The 21121-nt window shown below is 36.7% G+C and overlaps 2 protein-coding genes across 2 annotated transcripts in view; one reads left to right on the plus strand and one right to left on the minus strand.

Moving 5' to 3' along the window:
• LOC134795296 (pre-mRNA-splicing factor ATP-dependent RNA helicase PRP16) overlaps nucleotides 1–7634 on the minus strand; it is a 159970-nt gene extending 152336 nt beyond the window's left edge. Inside the window, exons 1-8 of the mRNA XM_063767108.1 lie at nucleotides 7175–7634; nucleotides 6389–6706; nucleotides 5013–5213; nucleotides 4032–4126; nucleotides 3045–3247; nucleotides 2297–2395; nucleotides 1420–1549; nucleotides 792–881 (exon numbers count right to left, since the gene is read on the minus strand). Coding sequence (XP_063623178.1) covers nucleotides 792–881; nucleotides 1420–1549; nucleotides 2297–2395; nucleotides 3045–3247; nucleotides 4032–4126; nucleotides 5013–5213; nucleotides 6389–6706; nucleotides 7175–7497 — 1459 coding nt within the window. The 5' untranslated portion in view covers nucleotides 7498–7634. The remainder of the gene's footprint in view (nucleotides 1–791; nucleotides 882–1419; nucleotides 1550–2296; nucleotides 2396–3044; nucleotides 3248–4031; nucleotides 4127–5012; nucleotides 5214–6388; nucleotides 6707–7174) is intronic.
• A 12760-nt stretch (nucleotides 7635–20394) lies between these two features.
• LOC134795289 (adenylate cyclase type 2) overlaps nucleotides 20395–21121 on the plus strand; it is a 288583-nt gene continuing 287856 nt past the window's right edge. Inside the window, exon 1 of the mRNA XM_063767091.1 lies at nucleotides 20395–20954. Within this exon, the coding sequence (XP_063623161.1) occupies nucleotides 20918–20954 (37 nt within the window). The 5' untranslated portion in view covers nucleotides 20395–20917. The remainder of the gene's footprint in view (nucleotides 20955–21121) is intronic.

Below are 21121 nucleotides of genomic sequence, written 5' to 3' on the forward strand. Positions count from 1 at the left end.
CAACATTGTGTGTGAAGAAGTCAAAAGGTTGTTTTCTCCCATTCCGGTATTGACAATTATCCCTTATTTAATTGTACGAAAAATAAAGAAATATTGGTTACGTCAGATATAACATAATTGTGTAGTACAAAGGCGAACTTATCCTTATGGATATGTTATACCTGCCTCTTCATCTTCTTCCTCGCGTTATCCCGGCATTTTGCCACGGCTCATGGGAGCCTGGGGTCCGCTTGACAACTAATCCCAAGAATTGACGGAGGCACTAGTTTTAACGAAAGCGACTGCCATCTGTCCTTCCAACCCAGAGGGGAAATTAGGCCTTATTGGGATCTCACGATGTTTTTCTTCACCGAAAAGCGACTGGTAAATATCAAATGATATTTCGTACATAAGTTCCGAAAAACTCATTGGTACGAGCCGGGGTTAGAACCCGCGACCTCCGGATTGCAAGTCGCACGCTCGCTAAAGGCGTAATTAGAAACTATACCTAAAGTAATTATTTTATCTCATTAGAGGATTCTGGATTTCTGGGATATAAGAAATATCCTATATCCCCTAATAAATCCAGGTTAAGGCAGTACATTAAGGCATTTTAATTTTAACACATTCAGGGCCGAGAACCGGACTGTCGGTACACTGTTCGTAGCGACTACTCGCTCCATACGGCGAAACCGTGGCTACGCGCTACGAGCGAAACCCGTAGCACTTAGTGGCAATGAATGTGTGAAGTATGTATTTCATGTATGTTTGAAGCACAAACATTAAAACATAGAAAAAGTAGAAAAACTCACCGCTGTCCACATGTTCGGCGTACTTATAGGCCGCCTTCGTAGGCCCGTCCTCGGGTTCGTCTTCTTTCTTTTGTATTCCCATGATGTTTCCTGTAAAGAAAATGTATTATTGTTATACTGTACCGATTCATTAATTTTTCCTACACAAGAGCCCGAGAAACTTTTAATTTTGGATGTGTACTTAGCTGCTATATTCGTCTCATTCATTGCTCAAACAAAACCACTGTTTAAAAACCGACCAAGTGCGTGTCAGACTCGCGCACGAAGGGTTCCGTACCATTACGCAAAAAACGAGAAACAAATCACGTTTGTTCTATGGGAGCCCCACCTAAATATTTATTTTATTTTGTTTTTAGTATTTGTTGTTATAGCGGCAACAGAAATACATCATCTGTGAAAATTTCAACTGTCTAGCTATCACGGTTCTCGAGTTACAGGCGTTAGCGCCTGGTGACAGACAGACGGACAGCGGAGTCATAGTAATAGGGTCCCGTTCTTACCCTTTGGGTACGGAACCCTAAAAAACCATTTATTTTGGTCCAGAAAATACTATTATGAAATTACTTTCCAAATACCTTGTAAAGTCTGATTAGCAAAAAGGTGTTTAAACGTGAAATATTAAACTTACCGAGTTTAGTGCCCTCGAGTTTCCAGTGCTTCTTCTGAGCCTTACGCCGCTCCTTCTCCAGCCTAAAAGCCTTCACCAGCGCCGAGCCTTTGCGCGCGTTCAGCGCCATGTCCGACGTAGGATCTTTCACCTGAAAATGGGTTGAGTACATAGGTATAGTTTTGACCTGATCTATGACATGAAGCTAGTAGTAGATTATCGTCGGTCTTGGCTATGTGTACGATTATACGCCAGTTGGTTATGGGTCACATTAAAAAAAATCGTTTATTTAAACCATCGCGGTTAGCCTCATTATTACATTAAAATAAAATAAAACATTAGTTGAAGACGAACTTGTGATAGTTTTCCTTTAGAATTATTTGTACAAGGCCCTTGAAGAAACCCAAGGGATTCAACGTTGCGATCCTGGTCATATTTAGAAACTAAAATGTCGTATAAAGTTTTTTGGATTCGGTGAAATTTCATAAATTTGAATTCGGCTTTTATCGGTAATCGTCGTGATTATTCAGGAGGTTAAGTACTCGAAGAGCAACAATTAGAAAGAAATGCGCGTCCCTGGTGCGGAGGGTGCGGGATAGCCGCAACAGCATCCTGGCCATGATAGCGGATAGGATTGATTGTCCATTTATACGGCATTGCTGCAGTTTGCACATCACTAACTATGCACAAGTGGTCGAGTGATGTGCGCACTGTTGCAATGGAGTATTTATTTAGTTATTAATGTACAAATACCATAGATATAAGAATACTAACCTAGATAATAAGTTTATTGTGTTACTAACCATGTATTACTATGTATTATGAATCTTTGTTATTTGAAATAAATGATTATTGAAGAGGAACAAATGAAATAACACTAGATATTTTTTAAACCTACCGGTATGACAGGTTCAGGCTGTTTGGTGAAAACGATCCGACCGTCGAGGAAGGGTGGCACGATGTTGTGAACAAGCAGATGGACTCGGTCTACGCTTTCCTGTCAACAAATAAGTTAAATTAAGTAAAGGAATCCCTTGTATTTATCCCTAGTATTGAGGAATAATTTCAGTAAGTAGTTATCCGTCAAATTGACCCCGCAAATGAAGAATATAGCGGGCGCTTAAGCTTTGGATTCCTAGGAAAGCGGTGCCGTCATATAGCGGCCGTCATGTAGTTGACGCAAAAAGACGGCCGTCTTTACGGTGACGACATGTGGAAAGTTCCACGACATCATATCACACCGTCAGCCAGAAGAGAAAATGGACGACCTTGATTTAGTTTTAATAATTTACTTGGAGGGTGAACTATCATCAGAAGAGGAAAATAATCGTAGTGCGGAAGATCATTTATTCAAATCTCGTGCTATAGAAGGTGCATTTGAGATTTTAGGAGAAATGGCTTCACCGGTATCAAATAAAACGTTCACGAAACTATCGACACCGTCAAGACGGCCGTCATGCAAATGGCGGCACCGCTTTTTGACGTTGCGGTGTCAATCACCGCTCTCTAGGAAACCGCGCCATTTGGTTTACATAGGCAACGTTCTAGTGACGTCATTCACCGCTGTATTACGGCCGCTATATGACGGCACCGCTTTCCGAGGAAACCAGAGCTTTAGAGACTGTACCGGGTCAAATCGACCGTACCTCGTCCATGTCACTGTTAACATTAACAGCGTGCACAACTCCACTAGTTAACATTCTGTTCCGCTCCCACAGCTCGTTATCTCTGTCGCTCTGCTGCCGTTGAGCGGATACTTTGCGATTGCGTCTCTTCTCAATTTGCTCTTCTTTCTTCGCTATATATTCGGAGCTCGTGCCGGCGAAGGGGTCGGATTCGTCGGTTTCGCCTGTCAAAAAACAAGAATAATAGTAGATTGTCAGCCAAGGGATGAAATGAGTGCTTTCATCCGGTTTAAAACTACCTAGTATTCATTTGGAGTATAAGGAAAGTAAAATACCTACATGTGAATTTTACAGAACATAACTAAGTATAAACTTTCAGTATTTCTTGAGGTAACTTTCACTGAGCAATTGAGTCAAAGAATAGTGATTTATGGAATCGAGAGTTAAATATTAAAAATTAAAATGGAAATTAGCCTCTAATTTAGTCTTATTAAATACTATAGGAAATTATGTATGTAACTATGCATGTACTACCACGCGTGGCTCACTCCGCGATTTCGTCGCTTTGCAACAACACCAATTTTGGTGGATAGCCATAAGCCGTGCGTGGCGCTGTCACCACCTAGCGGCCATATCTGTCCTGATCGTAACAGACGCGTTTTGTTAGAGAGTGAGTCTTCTGTACCTAGTACTATTATTTATTCTGTGGTACTACACAATTTTAAACATATCTTCTGCAGTCTATACTTCAATGCTTGTTTTAGCCTTCCAGGATTCCACTAAGACTTATCACAATAAATCATGGTATAATAATATACTCCGCCTGGTACTCTCTTCCGACCACGTGACTGACACAAGCCTACGTCATCATGCGACAGCGCTATATGATAATATGCGATAGCGCTATATAAAGTGGCAATGTTATTGTGACGTAGACTTGTGTCACTCTGGGAAGAGAAGACCATGTTTTATTAGACTATGCAATAAATTGAGTGAAATGCATCATACCTTCTCCCATATTGTACCATTCGCGGTCGAGTTTCTTCTCGGCCTCCTGCCAGTCAGGGTCGTCCACGTCCATACCGCGGCGAGAGCTCACCCATCTATAAACGTGAAAAGAAGAATTAATACGTTAACCACAAACTCACTCTGTTAAGGCCTTATTTGTGACGTTTTCAACCAAAAGGTACCACATTATCGCTTGTGGATAAGGTTGATTTCAAATTGAAGCTATATGGAAATAGCACCTTATTGGCAACCGACAATAAGTATCCTTTTGGTTGAGAATGGCACATTCATTTTATAATATTTTTCAAACTCGAAGGGTAGGATGACACCTGTCATCTCCATATAACTTATAAGTGTTCCGTGAACAAAGTTTTGTATGGAACACTAATAACCTAAAATGATAAATCTCGCAAAATTGTATTGAAATGACAGGTGTCATCCTAATCATCGAGTTTGAAAAACATTGTAAGAAATAGAGAGAATATGCGTTTGGGAGGGGCAATATGATTTATGAACTTTCTTTGCTTTTGTTGGGCAGTGAAAATTGTATGAAATACTTTAACCTCGTGCCATTATAGCCAAGGATGTTAGAATCTTGTTGTATTTTCAATTGGGTTGAATTTCATTTGTTCGAAAATTATATGAGACAAATGAAATGCAACCTACTTTGTTTTTAATATTTTTATTTTCAAAGCCACAAACATTATTGGTAGGTACATTCAAAGTCAATCTTAAAATCTACTTAACAATTTACATACACCCTAAAATAAATGTCCCAACTTAAAATCTAAACACATTACTAATATACCATCCTACTTACACTATCAGCCCCATTCCGACCCCCACCCAGCCTAAAAGTGCCAAAGATACTAGCGGCATTACCACGCTGGCTGGCAATGTTTTTAATTAAGGTCGACATTCCATTGAAACTGTGTGTACATCCTAATGCACATGGGGTGGCACGAGTTTAAAAGAACTTACTTGTGAGGAGTAGCTCTAGGAGTATTCTCATAAGGTCGTCCCTTGTAATCCCTCATAGGCCTCCGCTGGGACCTCTCGGAACTCGGACCCAGGTCTCTCGGCTTGGGTGTCGGGAAGTCCCAAGTGGACTTTCGCGGTGGTGCCCTGTCATCATCATCATCGTCCCAGGCTGTGCTTTCTGGGGGCTTCAGGACTTTCAAGCTGAAATGAAATTAGAAAAATTTAAGGAGTGGCCGCTTAATACAGGCAATTGAATCTGAATTCTCCAAATACTTTATAATGTGTGATAAAACTGCAAATGGATTCTAGATGGGACTCCCTCTGGTCGCATAACAACTTTTGTCATATTTTTAATTGTCATAACACTTTATGTATAAAATTGTAAGTCATAAAAATCTTTAGTCAGAATTATTCCTGAGCATAACTGGGTTTTTGTCATAAATTAGTTATGTCATAATTTTTGTAGTCATTAATTTAATTCGCATAAAATTTTAAGTCATCTGCTTGATATCCATAATTGTTTTTCGTTCGAAGTATTGCAGTGCAGTATTAATATAGTCATAAAAAATTAAGTCATATATTTAGTGGTCATAAAAGAAACTAATCATAATAGGTAGGTTAGGTTCGTTAGGTTGCTTTAGATGCCCGAAGGGCAAACTACGCAGAAACAGGAGCCCCGCTCAAGCGGGGCTCCGTCGAATTAAGTGTTTGGACGTAGATTAGGGAAAAGGTTTTTTTCGAGGAGTTGTTGAGAGGCTAAAATTAGTTTCTTAAATTATTTATGTAAACCATTATGGTTGGAAATTATTATGCTACAAAACGTTATACGTAAAAACCTTATAAATATCGATAAATATGCTTTTAGCTGGTATGACATTTGATTCATTATAATCAAAACCTATATGCACAAAAAATTTATGACAACTGCTGAGTATGTCATCAAATATTATGGCTAAAAATGTATGACACAATATAATATGACTTTTCATTTGTATGCGCAATGATGATTATGACACAAGTTGTTATGCGCATCAAAGATATGACCTAAACTTGTATGCAACCCAATATGAACCCATTCTAGATTTCTAATATGATATGGTGCTTTGTTAGATTTATAAATACTGAAAGTTTATTTGGGGAGTAAAAATTTTTCCATAACAATGTCAACATGGAATTTGTAATTTCTAACTTTGTTTTATGAATATAGGCCAAAACCAAACCAGACAAATTCAATTTATATTTGGTTTGAATAAAAGATACAAAACTCAATGGAATAGAAGAATTTTTTTGGCCCTCTACAGGATAATATTGGTTAATTCTTATTTTTAAATGTTTCCTTATTTAAAAATAGTTATATATAAAATTGTAATATTTACTTTGGAGTTCGAGGTTCGTCTTTAAACCGTGGCTCATAATAGCTCCTCCTAGAGCTATCTCTATTACTCCTTTCACTGTCTCTATCCCTCCTGTCACTTCTGTCACTTCTATCATAGTTTCTCCTCTCACTATCTCTATCCCTGTCTCGCCTGTCATCTTTCCTTCTATCTCTATCTTTGTCTCTTCTGTCGCCTTTGTCACGGTCGCGGCGGTCATAGCGGTGACGGTAGTATAAATCATCTTCATCTTTTGAGCGAGACTTTTTCTCCTCTTCAGTAGAATTGTGGACTCCTTTCTCTTTTGCCTCTTTTTCTTTTCTGTAACAAATAATAATAAAGAAATTACAGTTTGCACGGATAATTTTAAATGTTTGAATAATATGGAATGCTTTTGAAATCCATATTTAATCTTCAATAATGTGTAATTAGCAAAAGTCAGAAAGGGAATTATATACATATATTCTAATTCTATTGTCTCCGATACCCAAAGGTTGTCTGGAAGAGATCGCCTTTAAGCGATAAGACTGCCTGTTGTTACCTGTATCCAATGGTTTTTGTTTATGTTACTGTACATTTTTATAAACTATGTGAGGTGTGCAATAAAAAGTATTGCATTGTAATATTGTGATATTCTGCAAACTATAATATATCATAATGTTATCTGACTAACTGAAATCTATTTAATCGAAATTAATAATTAAAAAACTAGAATTTCGCAAAAATCTATTGCATTGCACAAAAACAAACAACATAACCTCAAAGCAAACAAAAAAAATCGTGATTTACCTTTGAGTACGTTCTAATTGCCTTAAAACGGCTGCCTCCGAGATACCACCCGTGTACGTCGGAGTTTCCTCATTATGTTTCCTATATTTACGTTCTTTTACACCAGAAGTAGCTGGTTTGTCTTCCTCTTCATTTTCATCTTGTTGGAAAGAAATAAGCCTATTTTGCTTCCGTTTGGCTGCTGCTAGCTTATCTAGACCTAGCAATGAAGGCCTTGCGAACTGGAAATCTGCTGGTTGGTCCTTCTTTTTGATGATTAAGCCGCCAACAGCATCCCCAGACGTGCCTTCTAAACGATGAAGGTTTTCTTCGCTGTCCGACATCTTGAGATGTTTTTATCACACACAAAATTTATGAAAATCCGGCAAATGAGATTTACATCGCTCGATTGATATTTAACTATCAGGTTACGATATAAAAATACAAATAAAAAAGCGCGGAAGAAAGACGCAAACTTGGCTTGACGTTTGAGTCGACTGGCAGCTGTCAAAGATGACAGTGATGACACCTGCTTCTTGTTTGCCATAATTAAAAAAATACGGATGCATTCAAGTTACGAGGGGTAAACCGAAATGCTCGGAAATTTAAAAAACTAAGTACACTAGATATATAAATTATATTTTATTGTTTTTCGAAGTACTCTCCGTTACAATCAATGCACTTTTGCATTCTTTTAAACCAGTCATTGAAACAGTAATTCCAGTTTGAACTCGACATTGCCAAAATGGCCGATTTATAGGCTTCGACGGCGGCTTCTGGGTTCTCAAACCGTTGACCACGCAATAAATCTTTAATTCTAGGGAATGTAAAAAAATCGTTTGGACTCAGGTCAGGGCTGTATGGAGGATGGGACATCAACTCAATGTTTACCTCGTTCAAAAATTGATTTGTTTTACGGGCGGTGTGGGAGCTCGCATTATCGTGATGTAAGATGACACGTCGTGTGGGGTTCCCTCGGCGAAGTTCGGCCAGCATCTCAGGCAAACAAACTGTAATATACCAATCAGCGGTAACCGTTCTTTGTTCTTGTAAAGGAATTGTGGCAATATGTCCTTTTTTTGAGACGAACGAAGCCACCATTTTCTTCGACACGCTGCGGGAACGCACAACTTTCGTTGGTTTGACCTCGTCTTCGAAGACCCAAACTGCCGACTGGTGCTTTCTTTCAGGCTCATAGGAATAAATCCAGGATTCGTCACCCGAGACAATGTTATAAACGGCTTTTGACCTTCCTCCATTGTAGCGTTTTAGAGTAGATCGGCACCAATCGACACGAGCCGCCTTTTGCTCTTCTGACAAATTATGGGGTACCCACCGGGAAATCAATTTTCTGACACCCAACTCACCATGCAAAATCGTGTGGATTGCAGTCATTCCAATGCCTATGGATGCCCGAATCTGCTCGTATGTCACATGTCTATCTTCTTTCAGTATTTTTTCTACAGCCGCGACGTTTTCAGGCGACACCGCTGTTTTCGGCCGACCTGTTGAAGGCACGGTGCTGAGAGAGGCACGACCCCGTCGAAACTCTGCATACCAACGATATATAGTCGTTTGACTCGGTGCTTCCATTTCATATATAGAAACAAGCTCATTAAGACAGTTATCTGGAGATAACCCTCGGCGAAAGTTGTGATAAATAATGGCACGAAAATTTTCACGGGTGAGCTCCATTTCGTCCAGCGACTTGTCAATTTGAAAATGGAATTTAAAAAATATGACGCTATTTTTTTAAATTGTGAAAACGGCATCGTGACTGTCAGTTGCCAGTACGCGTGTGATAAAAAAAGATTTAATGTAGCTCAGTTTAAAGTACTCTATTCCCGATCATTTCGGTGTGCCCCTCGTATTTTAAGAGCCAACGGGAGTGGTCATTTCTCCATACAAACGTACTCCTCGTTTTCCTCCGTGGTTTTTGAAGCTAGAGCAATGATTTTTTCAACAAAGATTAATATTGTCAATATCTGTGTCGGACCGTTTTGCTTTTTTTGATATTTTTGTTTTTTAAGGCGAAAAAAATGGCCAAAATGGCCTAATTGACTATGCCGCAATGAGAGGCGTGGCATTCAAAACTGATATCAATTAGCCAAAAAAGCAAAACGGTCCGACACAGATAATTTCATAATCATTTAGATTTCCAAATTTGGTTACGATTGGTTAAGTTTCGGAGGAGGAAACAGAGGAGTACGAAACCTCGATTTTTGAGATTTTTACGCAGGATTTTTCGCCTTGTCCTTATCGCACTACTTTTAGGTGCCGCTTCCGTTAGCGAGACGGGTATATTTACCTAAAATATTTAAAACTCAGCTCCTGTTTCGTCTTAATAGCACATGGAGCATAATGTATATGTTGAGCACACGGTAAATAAAAAGTAGATCATAAAAAAGTATATGTGAGATAAATATATATTAAAATATAGATTCTTCTACTATAAAATATACTGGGTCAAGCAAATCTTATCAGTAGAAAAAGGCGGCAAATTTGAAAAATGTAGGCGCGAAATCATCCTATAGAAAATTTGAATTTCGCGCCTTTTTCTACTAACAAGATTTGCTTGACCATCTATAATTTTTTCATTCTTTTAAAATTATGGCTTCAGCCCATTGGGACTATTTCGCCAGTGTCAAGGTCGTAGTAGCAGGGTAAAACGATTGAAATTGTACGGTTAGTACAAGACAGTGTACGGTGATTTAGCTCTTGTAAAGCGATAGCGGGCTTTACAAGAAACAGGTGGACAACCGGCCGTCGACTCCAAAATGATGGTTAAACGTGCTTCAAGATAAATTCTCCATTCACTGCACACTACCACATTAGTTTACTGTATAATAGGCTATCGATATTACACTTTAAACAATATTAATGAGCAAAAAAAGAATCAATTAATCTCGCCGCGTGCCATCAAGATGGCGCTCGAACCGGAAGTCCCATCTATAATTATTTTCCGCCTTTTCTTTTTTATTTGACATTACTCTGACATTGACCGATGAGTATGAATAATAGGGTGGAGCGAAATCCAAAATTCTTGAATATAGCAATGGAACCCCTCTAAAAGGATGTCTATTTTTTTATTATTTAAGGGAAACATAATTAAAAAAATATTGATATATACTTTTAACCCTCTACTATTGATTATATATAGCAATATATCTAAGTATATTTTTAATAAATTTAATTTATGCTTTTTTTTAAAACAAGTCTTATTCATTAAATAACATCATTTTCATACAGATATACTCGATTCCTATACTTATTTTTGTTTATAACGTATATTTTTATGACACGGTAAAACCACGTAAATAGGGGTTTTATGGAAAATGCCCTTTAACCCGGATATTGTGCACAAATTGGAGTTTACAACCCATAACAGAATCGTGAAAACTATTTTGAACATGATAAGATAATAAAAAGAATACTAATATAAGTATATATATGCCTAACATACGTGTGAACATGACCCAAAAAGGGCGTAGGCGACGCCGAAGGGCGAAATTTGATGCTTATTTAAACATATAAGTAACCCTTTTTTGCAGTAAAATGATACTTTTCGTAATCAATAACATCGTTACTTTGACACAAGAATGTCAATAAAAAAATACTCATATAATTTTTTTACACTGTAGCATTTTCCTTGTTTTGCGTGAAATTGTTGTTTAATATGAAATTTTGAAATTATATTATTGCATAAATATTGAAAAATTTACTAAAATTTTGGTAATAACTTATTATACGCTTATTAAGTATTATATAATTTCAATAAAATGTACACATATTAGTGAAATAGTATATTTTAATAATTGATGAAAATTTACCCTTATTAATTTCTTTAGCGGCCGAGTAGAGGGCTAAAAGTAGTGTTGATTTTGAAACTTGATATAATCAATATAGTCTACATTACAAACTGCAACTATTTGTACCGGTTCCAAATTGATAATCAAATTTTTATTTTTTTCCATACAACGACGCTCCACCCTAATGAATAAGAATAAGAAATGTTTATTAGCACAAAAAATAACATGAAACTAAAGTTCGTTTAGAACATAAATATTTGTGCTAAAACTCAGCTTCTTGTCAGCTTCTTGTCACGTTGTGAATCCTAGGATACACAACATGGAAGCATTTATAAACAATGTAAAAACAATTAATAACAATAGGTAGGTACCACCCATGGTATCTAGACACGCGGTAGCGTGTCCAGCCAAGTTCAAAGAAAAAGGAACTGGCGACGCAGCAACCGTGTGTAATATTACACGAACCATTTCGAGCTACTTTTGACCCCTTCACAACTTGAAACCTACTTAACCTACACTAATGAAATCTGGCACATGTATTCAAGCCCCTTAGCTTGTCCAAAATACAAAATTTCATAAACGTAGCTCAAACAGTTACTGATAAATTAACGTTTAAAAACCGGCATTTTTGTGACTGATTGACATATAGATCATAAACCTAACCCACTTCCAGATGACCTAGAAACTTGAAATTTGGCATCAAGGTAGACTGTTAGGTGTATATAGAGAGAAAAATCTGAAAAGTGGAAATTATTGATATTTCGATGGAAAAAAAATAATTAATACTTATAGACCAAAAACCTAACCCACTTCTAGATCACTTAGAAACTTGATATTTGGCACCAAGGTAGACTATTAGGTGTATATAGAGGAAAAAATCTGAAAACTGGAAATTATTGATATTTCGAGGGAAAAAAAATAATTAATAGTTTTAGACCAAAAACCTAACCCACTTCTAGATCACTTAGAAACTTGATATTTGGCATCAAGGTAGACTATTAGGTGTATATAGAGGAAAAAATCCGAAAACTGGAAATTATTGAGATTTAGATGGAAAAAATAATAATTAATACTTATAGACCAAAAATCTAACCCACTTCTAGATCACTTAGAAACTGGATATTTGGCATCAAGGTAGACTATTAGGTGTATATAGAGGGAAAAATCTGAAAAATGGAAATTATTGATATTAAGATGGAAAAAAAAGAATTAATACTTATAGACCAAAAACCTAACCCACTTCTAGATGACTTAGAAACTTGATATTTGGCATCAAGGTAGACTATTAGGTGCATATAGAGGGAAAAATCTGAAAACTGGAAATTACTGAGATTTAGATGGAAAAAATAATAATTAATACTTATAGACCAAAAATCTAACCCACTTCTAGATCACTTAGAAACTGGATATTTGGCATCAAGGTAGACTATTATGTGTATATAGAGGGAAAAATCTGAAAAATGGAAATTATTGATATTTCAATGGAAAAAAAAGAATTAATACTTATAGACCAAAAACCTAACCCACTTCTAGATGACTTAGAAACTTGATATTTGGCATCAAGGTAGACTATTAGGTGTATATAGAGGGAAAAATCTGAAAACTGGAAATTATTGATATTTCGATGGAAAAAAAATTAATACTTATAGACCAAAAACCTAACCCCTCTTCAAGATCACTTAGAAACTTGATATTTGGCATCAAAGTAGACTATTAGGTGTATATATAGGGAAAAATCTGAAAACTGGAAATTATTGATAATTCGATGGAAAAAAACATAATTAATACTTATAGACCAAAAACCTAACCCACTTCTAGATGACTTAGAAACTTGATATTTGGCATCAAGGTAGACTATTAGGTTTATATAGAGGGAAAAATCTGAAAACTGGAAATTATTGATATTTACATGTAAAAAAAAAAATTAGGTAATATGTACTTATAAACCAAAAACCTAACCCACTTCTAGATCACTTAGAAACTTGATATTTGGCATGAAGCTAGACTATTAGGCGTATAAAAAAGAAAAAAATCTGAAAACTGAAACTTTTTAACAATTGACCGCGCGTTAGCTAGGGTCTCCTTTTCAGCTTAGGCAAACTGCTTTTCTGATGAATACCTACTATAGTAATTTCTGTACAAAAAGTAATGATATCCCAACAAAAACATAAATGTGAAATGAGAGCCAAGTTCAATATTAAGAATATGTGTCGTTGTTGACTCGCTGACAAAAGAATTGAGATCTATATGGGTGCCAAGTTCTGTGTTGTGTAGAAAATCCTGAAATTATAAAGGAGTTGTCTTGGCTAGTTTTTACGTATAGGCTACTTTTCTAAAATTTGGTTTGTTGGTAAAAACTAGCCAAGTCAAATCCTTTATAATTTCAGGATTTTCTACACAACACAGAACTTGGCACCCATATAGATCTCAATTCTTTTGTCAGCGAGTCAACAACGACACATATTCTTAATATTGAACTTGGCTCTCATTTCACATTTATGTTTTTGTTGGGATAATAATATACTCCGCCTGGTACTCTATTCCCGTCTTTTCTAGGTCACCTAACTGACACAAGACTACGTCATCATGCGACAGCGCTATATGATAATATGCGATAGCGCTATATATAGCGGCCATGTTATTGTGACGTAGGCCTGTGTCACTCTGGGAAGAGAAGACCATGTTTTATTAGACTATGGGTACCAGCCCCAATTTCACCACGGTGACAGGTGCGACAATAGGGGATATTACTCCAATATTCTGCCGCCAGAGTGCAGCACTACCGACTCAGTAAATTCATAGACTAACTTATACATACTGTGCCTTAAACTGTTTTTTGAAAAGTTTTCACAGACAATAAAATATGACATTGATGTATCAAGGCGGTTTGTTAACAAGGGCCTACCGGTAAACGCGAAAATCGAAATTTAGTTATCTGCCTCTTTATCGCTCGCATACGCAAGAGTGATAGAGAGATTAGATAACGAAATTTCGATTTTCTTGTTTCGCGGTAGGCCATGTGTCAATGTGGTTTGTTTACTGTATGTGCCACAAAGGTGCCATCTACGCAGAGCTTTGCCTAATATTCCCTATTGTAAAATCACTGTTGCTGACGTCACAGGCATCCATGGGCTACGGTTACCACTTACCATCGGGCAGGCCGTATTCCTGTTTGCCACCATCATTGTATTGTTTAAAAAAACTTTATTATATCGGAAAAAAAACAGATATTTCTTTTGCGAAGTTTCTGATAATTGTCAAGATTTAGAAGAATTGTAGGCAATTCTTGATAGGTAATGAGTTATATGTCGGAATTTCGTGACAATTGTAGTGTTTCTTGTGACAATTGTCATAAACTTAGCAAGAGAAAAATCTGTTTTTTTCCGATATAATAAAGTTTTTTTTAATAAAACAATGATGGCGGCAAACAGGAATACGGCCCGCCCGATGGTAAGCGGTAACCGTAGCCCATGGATGCCTGTGACGTCAGCAACAGTGATGTTTTACAATTGTCGCACCTGTCACCGTGGTGAAATTGGAGCCAGTACCACATAAGGTCGCCTCCAGAATCTCGCGAACTAAATTGATATAAAATAAAACTTAATAAAAAAATATAACTCGCGAATTGTTTTAATAACTTTGCAGCGCGTAATTTCTACATTATATTATATTAGAATTTTATGACACAGCGTTATATAATAAATTCAGCGCGTAAGTGCTATAAAGTTACAGTTAAATGTTACAACGTAGCTATACAATAATTTTGAACTAAATGCCTTATTGAAAAGCTCAGATCGTGAGCATGTGTTTTACGGTGTATACCTTAGGTGTAGGTAGGTATACCATCGTCCACTGATACTTCATAAACCTCATTATTTATCGTACTGATGTGCCGACGAAAAGATTCCAAATTGGGAAATTTCCACATGGAAAAATTTCGGATATTTTTCATAGTTCTGTATGGGGATGGAAATTTTCCATTTCAAGAATGAAAGTTTCCTTCCTTATTTCCTATGATATTTTCTTGAAATTTCCGACAACATTTCCAACTTTTTGGAAACTTTCCGCAACTTGTCTCTCTGTAATTTAACGTCCACATGTGGTCATGGGGTTAGTTAGACTCGGGGTGGCTTGTCCGAGTTTGTCGTAACAATTTCCTCTATAAACGCGTCTTAAAACCTTTTTTTTATTACAGCCAACTATGGGCAGTCAAAGAAGCAGACTATGCGAGTGTTGTGTGACAAACGAGTGACATTTTAAGTGTAGGTACAAGTTGTTAAGTGTTCAACTGCTCGTAGTTTAAAAAACTATTGCATCTTAAAAATGTCGACAACCAGCCTCCATCCAGTCTTCTCACAATCACAATCGCGGAAGGAACAACGCGCCCGAAACTTTAAGGTAATTCAAATTCGGTTTTGTTTCATTATTGAAAAAATACTAGATATCTGAGTGAGATGGTTATCTCTAGCAGATAGCAGAAGGTGTCGCAGAAAGCAAACCGGGACTGGAACCTCAGGTGGCATGAGCTTTCTCTGCCAAAAATGTGGGAGGTCGTGCCCCTCACGCATCGGCCTCCACAGTCACCAAACCCGTTGTCTAAACAGCAATGCATAAATCGTCTGCAATAGACGGAAAGGCCTGTGATGATGATGATGATGATGAGTTATATATGTACCTAGGTATAATACTTTACTCTTCAGCCTCCTGACTGCCTGCAGGACCATGAGTACTAGGTTTTAGGGATAGGCTAATGTTAAAGGTGCCGCATCCATTGCATTTCGTGATTTTTTTAATCAACTTCTTTTATATGGCTGCCGAGTTGCCGACTGTTCCCCGCGCGGATTTTCAGCAACACGTGAAGTCATAAAATATTTGAGCGGCCTCGCCAAAATGAAAGGATTTACTGCTTCATTCCACCTCGCCTGATTATTTAGTGTGGGAAATGAGCCGTGTACGTATGGGAGCGGTTGGTTAAAAATGCTTTTCATTTTTTGTAACCGCAGCCAAAGAGAACTAAGCACACGGGCTTGAAATAATTTGCATCGTTATACTTAGTAAGGGAGCGCGAATTTAAAATTCTTAGTATTGTAGGTACTTGTATTCTTAGTACTTGTTCTTAGTATTTTTTTTGGGTAAGTAATGAGATAAATGTAGGCAAATATATTTACCTAATTGAAAACGGTAGGTAAACTACGTTAGTCAAGCGGTAAAGCCTATGTACGGCTAAGGCTAATTAAACAATCGTACTGCTCTGTAGCTAAGTACCTAGTTTATTACTCGTTTGACGGGGTTCATGCATGCGCTTACATATATTCCACTTCCCTAACTAAAAAAGTAAGGTCACTGTGGGCAAGTCCGTCTACAAGGCAAGTCCGTCAACACGTTATAACTTTTGAATTTGAAGGCGTATGCGACTTTGGAGTCCAGTCGATTAACCAATTTTTCGCGCTAGTTCCGTCACTGTAAAACAGATGGCGCTGTGACAACCAACTTCAGAGCAATCCGCCTCAACAAGTAATTTCGTGTTTTGAACTCGAAGTCATAGTGCGACAGCCGTTCGAATAAAATTTGTTAAAAATAGTTTTTGAAAAAATTGTGCATCAGAAAGTAACTACGTAGGTAGCATAAGAACCAGTTGTCTTTATTCTATTTCTAAAATATCAGAAATTAGCTTAGTTTTGTAATTATGTGTTCCACAATTTATCATATTAAAATTTGACTAAGTTGGAAAGTCCAAGGCAAGTCCGTCATATGCCGGACTTTCGTTAAATCAGAGATTACCAACTGTTTTTGCGACTTTAATATTATAACGATTTGATAAGGTATCAAAAAATCCTACTGACTTTGCGCATGATGTTACTTTATTAAATTTTGATCTCAGTAAATTAAAAGAAACGATTAAAATTCATTTTAAAATTACTATTGATCTTTTATTTCGGAAATCAAAAAAATAATTATGTTTAATTATTTACCAAAAAAGGTTTACCACCCCATTTTGGTAGTATATGCCGGACTTGCCTTTGTTTTAGAAAAATGGTGTTTATTTCGAATCTGAACCGTATATTAACAAGTTTAAAATACACTTTTCATTGTCTTGATCCGTTCTTTTTAGGAATTTGACTACGAACATATACACACCCATAGATTGGCAGATATCATAACTAGACGGACTTCCCTTAAACTGCACGGGAAGTCCGTCTACTCGCCGAATTTTAAAAAATGCCATTGTTTATGCTTAATTTGTGCTTGAAATGAGCTGTCACTAAGGCTAAACTTTTAATTATTAAATTCTTCATCGTATGCGATTACAAGCAGTAAACATAGGTGAATAATTAACGGAACTAGATCACTCCAAAGTCAAAAAAAAATAAAGTATGCCGGACTTCGCCGTAGAAGCGCATGCATGTCTCGTTGCTTATATCTACCCGCTTTGTTTTTAGCAAGTAATACAATAGTTTTAGATAGTTGTATACTTAGTTGTTTAGAATTGGCTTTGTAAATTTTTGTATAATTATTAATTAGTAATTACCCTCTCCTTAGTTTTATGTTAGTGTAAACATGTATTTCTCAGGAAGTGATTATTCTTGTAATCTTTTGAGAAATAAACATCTTAAACCTAAAAAAACCTAAAAAATTTAGCTCGCTAGATTTGATTACAGACATAGGTATTAAAAGCTTGTATTAATAATTAACGCCATCTTACAATTATTATTTTTCCAAATGATTCCAAACAAAGCTCTTGATTCTCGACCTAGCATCCCAATTCATTTATTAACTCTTTAACCGGCATAAGGCTGTCAAAAATTATGCAAAATATAATCCTATCACTTTGCAATAAGGTTCAAAATTATATAGTTAATTTTTTTAGCATTTAGTAAGAAGGTTAGCGATCTTGACATGTCTTTAATTGAAAAACGCTTTTTAAAAATCAGTAACTATTACTTATGAAAGCAGAAAAATATAAATGATCGTATTAGATTCATAATTGATATACGTATATTTGCCGTGACTTATTTTTAGACGAACTGTAGTGGGAAATAACCTCCCTCCCTCTGCCTTATAAAGATTTTACAAACGACAAAGCGATTCTGCATACAAATCATCGTCATTAAACTATTGCTTGAAGCATCCTGCGTCTTGGCCAGTTATCCATTTATTCCCTTCGTCAAGTAACCAATCAGTGAAGCCAGAATAAGTGGGACCTCTAAATTGGTTAACAAAACGTGTATTAGGAGACCAATCTTACATTGGTTTGTTTTAGATCAGGGAATACGTCTTGTCAGGACATCCTGATGTGGGATTCTACTTGTGGACCAACGACCTTTGCAAAGGACATGATTTAGTCACTCGGCATGAGGGTCTACCCCGAACCACGTTCGACGTACCTATTGCCTCTCTATCGCACTTGTAAATTCGTACTTAAGTGTGACATGCAGGCAACACGTCGAACGTGGTTCGCGGTAGGCCTTCTGATTCGAACTATGCTTATAAGAAGTCATGCATTCATTCTTTTAAAATTATGGCTTCAGTCCAGTGGGACTATTTTGCCAGTATCAAGGTATTGGGAGCTAAATACGACGACTAAAATTTTTCGGTTAGTACAAGACAGTGTACGGTGATTTTATTTGCTCTTGTAAAGCGATAGCTGGACTTTACAAGTAGCACGTGGACTAACGGCCGTTTGACTCCAAAATGGTGGTTTATTCATGATTAATTCTCCATTCACTGCACACTGCCACATTCGTTTACTGTATAATAAGCTATCGATATTACACTTTAAACAATATTAATGAGCAAAAAACAAGGGAATTCATCACGACGCGTGACTATCAAGATGGCGCTCGAACCGGAAGTCCTTATAAGAAGTCATAGGGTGTATAATACCGCTCTGTCAGTGTCAATAGTGACATTTCTTCAACCTAAGAACGTCACTTTTGACACTGACTTATCGGTATCGTACCGCTGTGACTTCTTATAAGAATTGTTCGTATCGGGCTGTTCTCAATGGTTCCGCGAGAGCGCTAGAGGTGATTTTTTTTCATTCGAACATTGAGACCGTAAACAAACTTTCGTGAGTCGTTAAGACTCACGCGTGCTTGAGCTAACCTGTCAAAGTTGCGGGAAGTTCCCAAAAATTACGAAAAGTTCTCGGAAATTTCACGGGAAACAAAGGAAAATTTCATTTTAAAAATGTAAAATTTCGATTCCCATCCAAAATTATGAGAAGTCTTCAAAATTTCACGATGAGAAATTTCGAAATTTTGTAAAGTTTCCGATGGCACATCAGTTGTCTAACCCTTGACGCAGCCACGCGGTAGAACGAGATCACAATAACGTTTGCTCTCATAACTGTGTCCCGTACACTCACCAAGCTTTGCCCAAAAACATGTAAGTAAGTAGGTATATTGCTTAACGGTTATTCCCATAGTAATTTTTTTATGAGCATACGTGTCCTGTAAGATCATTGGTTTTTTTTTATAGTCAACCGGGGGATAATAAAAACCTTCTTTTCTATGGGGGTAATGGAGGGCATTAATTTTATCGTAATAATGTAACGCTTTTCTTTCTGTAACGGTTTCTTTATTATTTGGGAAATAGTGTAGAGAAATGTGAAAATTACCTGCTTGTTACACTTTACAGGCTATCAGTACATATGTAAGTAGGTACGTATCTAGGTTAGAAATACTTCGATACTTACTCGTATTTATAGCTTACCTATTTATGATATTTATAAACAGAGTTCGGACAATTTTTCGCAAAAATAAATATTGTATGGAACATGATGCCTACAATTTTTTTTAACAATTTTGAACTGCAATTTTTGAGTATAATCTGGAAATTTTATAAATATACTGTGTACATTTTATGAGTTTAATAAATCTTGTCCTATTTTGAGATATAAATGATTTTAGATGGTATTGCGATGATTTGTCCGAACACTGTTTAAAAGCAAATATTTTCTGGGACATACCTTATTAATTACGAGATAGATGTAAAATTATTTAGTATTGTTAAATTAAAGATTCGGTCCCCGTCGTCTTTACTACTGTAAGTATGCATTGAAGTATATGTTAACTCAATATCCATGATAAATTTTTAGTTATTTGAGAATTATTTAAAAAATTAAGGCGGTTAGGTTCGAGTGCCTCTTAATTCTAGACACCACTTGCTGCTTGAAAAGTCATGCTACAAAAATAATTCTGCAGTCATCATACAGATGTTCGGCAAAAAATGAAAGCCGACGTCTTTCATTATTCAAACTAGATAAACATTGTTCTGCGGTAAGCATTTTTAACGTCATTTCGTTTGAAGTAATTTTCTGATTCATGGTTTGGTAAAATTACAAATGATCCGTCTACCGCTATACCTACCTAAATACCTTGCTACGAAACCAACCGTTACATTATTCAGACGATCACAGGTTTAACTTTGGCATAGAAACTAAAAATAACGAAAAAATGCGTTACATTCCGACAGTTACAGCAATTACGTTTTCGCTTGGCAATTAAAAGAGATCCAGGCAAACGAAGTAAACGAAAATAAATCAAATTCGTCCCGTGCAATTGCGAGCGGTGTATACAAACAATAATATTCCCGCTTAATTGCACGTGCGAACAACTTTTCATTTTGTACAATCAACTGAAATAGAACAGTGTTTGACCAACGTCTGTCGCATCGGGACGTGTGTGTCGGACTTAAATAAAAACAAACGCTCGTTGGCGCGAAAATATTGCCGCGAACGACTTGTAACTTTTTCGAAAAGGTTCTTTTTTGGTGAACATACTTAACTCGCGATAAAAAATAGGATTAAAACGTAAAATTATGAGTACTTATAATTATGTATTCAGTGTTTTCGTGTGAAGACATGCGTGACAAGGTCGATTTAGCGATAATTTTAAGTGAGTGAGCTAATAAAACCCAGTGATTTGTGTGTGACAGTGTTTCAGTTATTATCATGGCCGACACAGAAAATCCGGTGGATAAAAATGAAGGTAAACGTAATTTATCGTCGAAAACGCTATGTACCTACCGATATTCCGAAGGTCGCTTTTAATTGCTCGTTAGTTTAGTATTTTATCCAAGGCAAAGCCACAACTAAATACCGCGTGCACCGCCAACCAATAAATCTTCATTTTCCAAGAAATTGCCATTAGACGAA

Source organism: Cydia splendana, chromosome 12, assembly GCF_910591565.1.
Source record: "Cydia splendana chromosome 12, ilCydSple1.2, whole genome shotgun sequence".
Lineage (NCBI taxonomy): Eukaryota > Metazoa > Arthropoda > Insecta > Lepidoptera > Tortricidae > Cydia > Cydia splendana.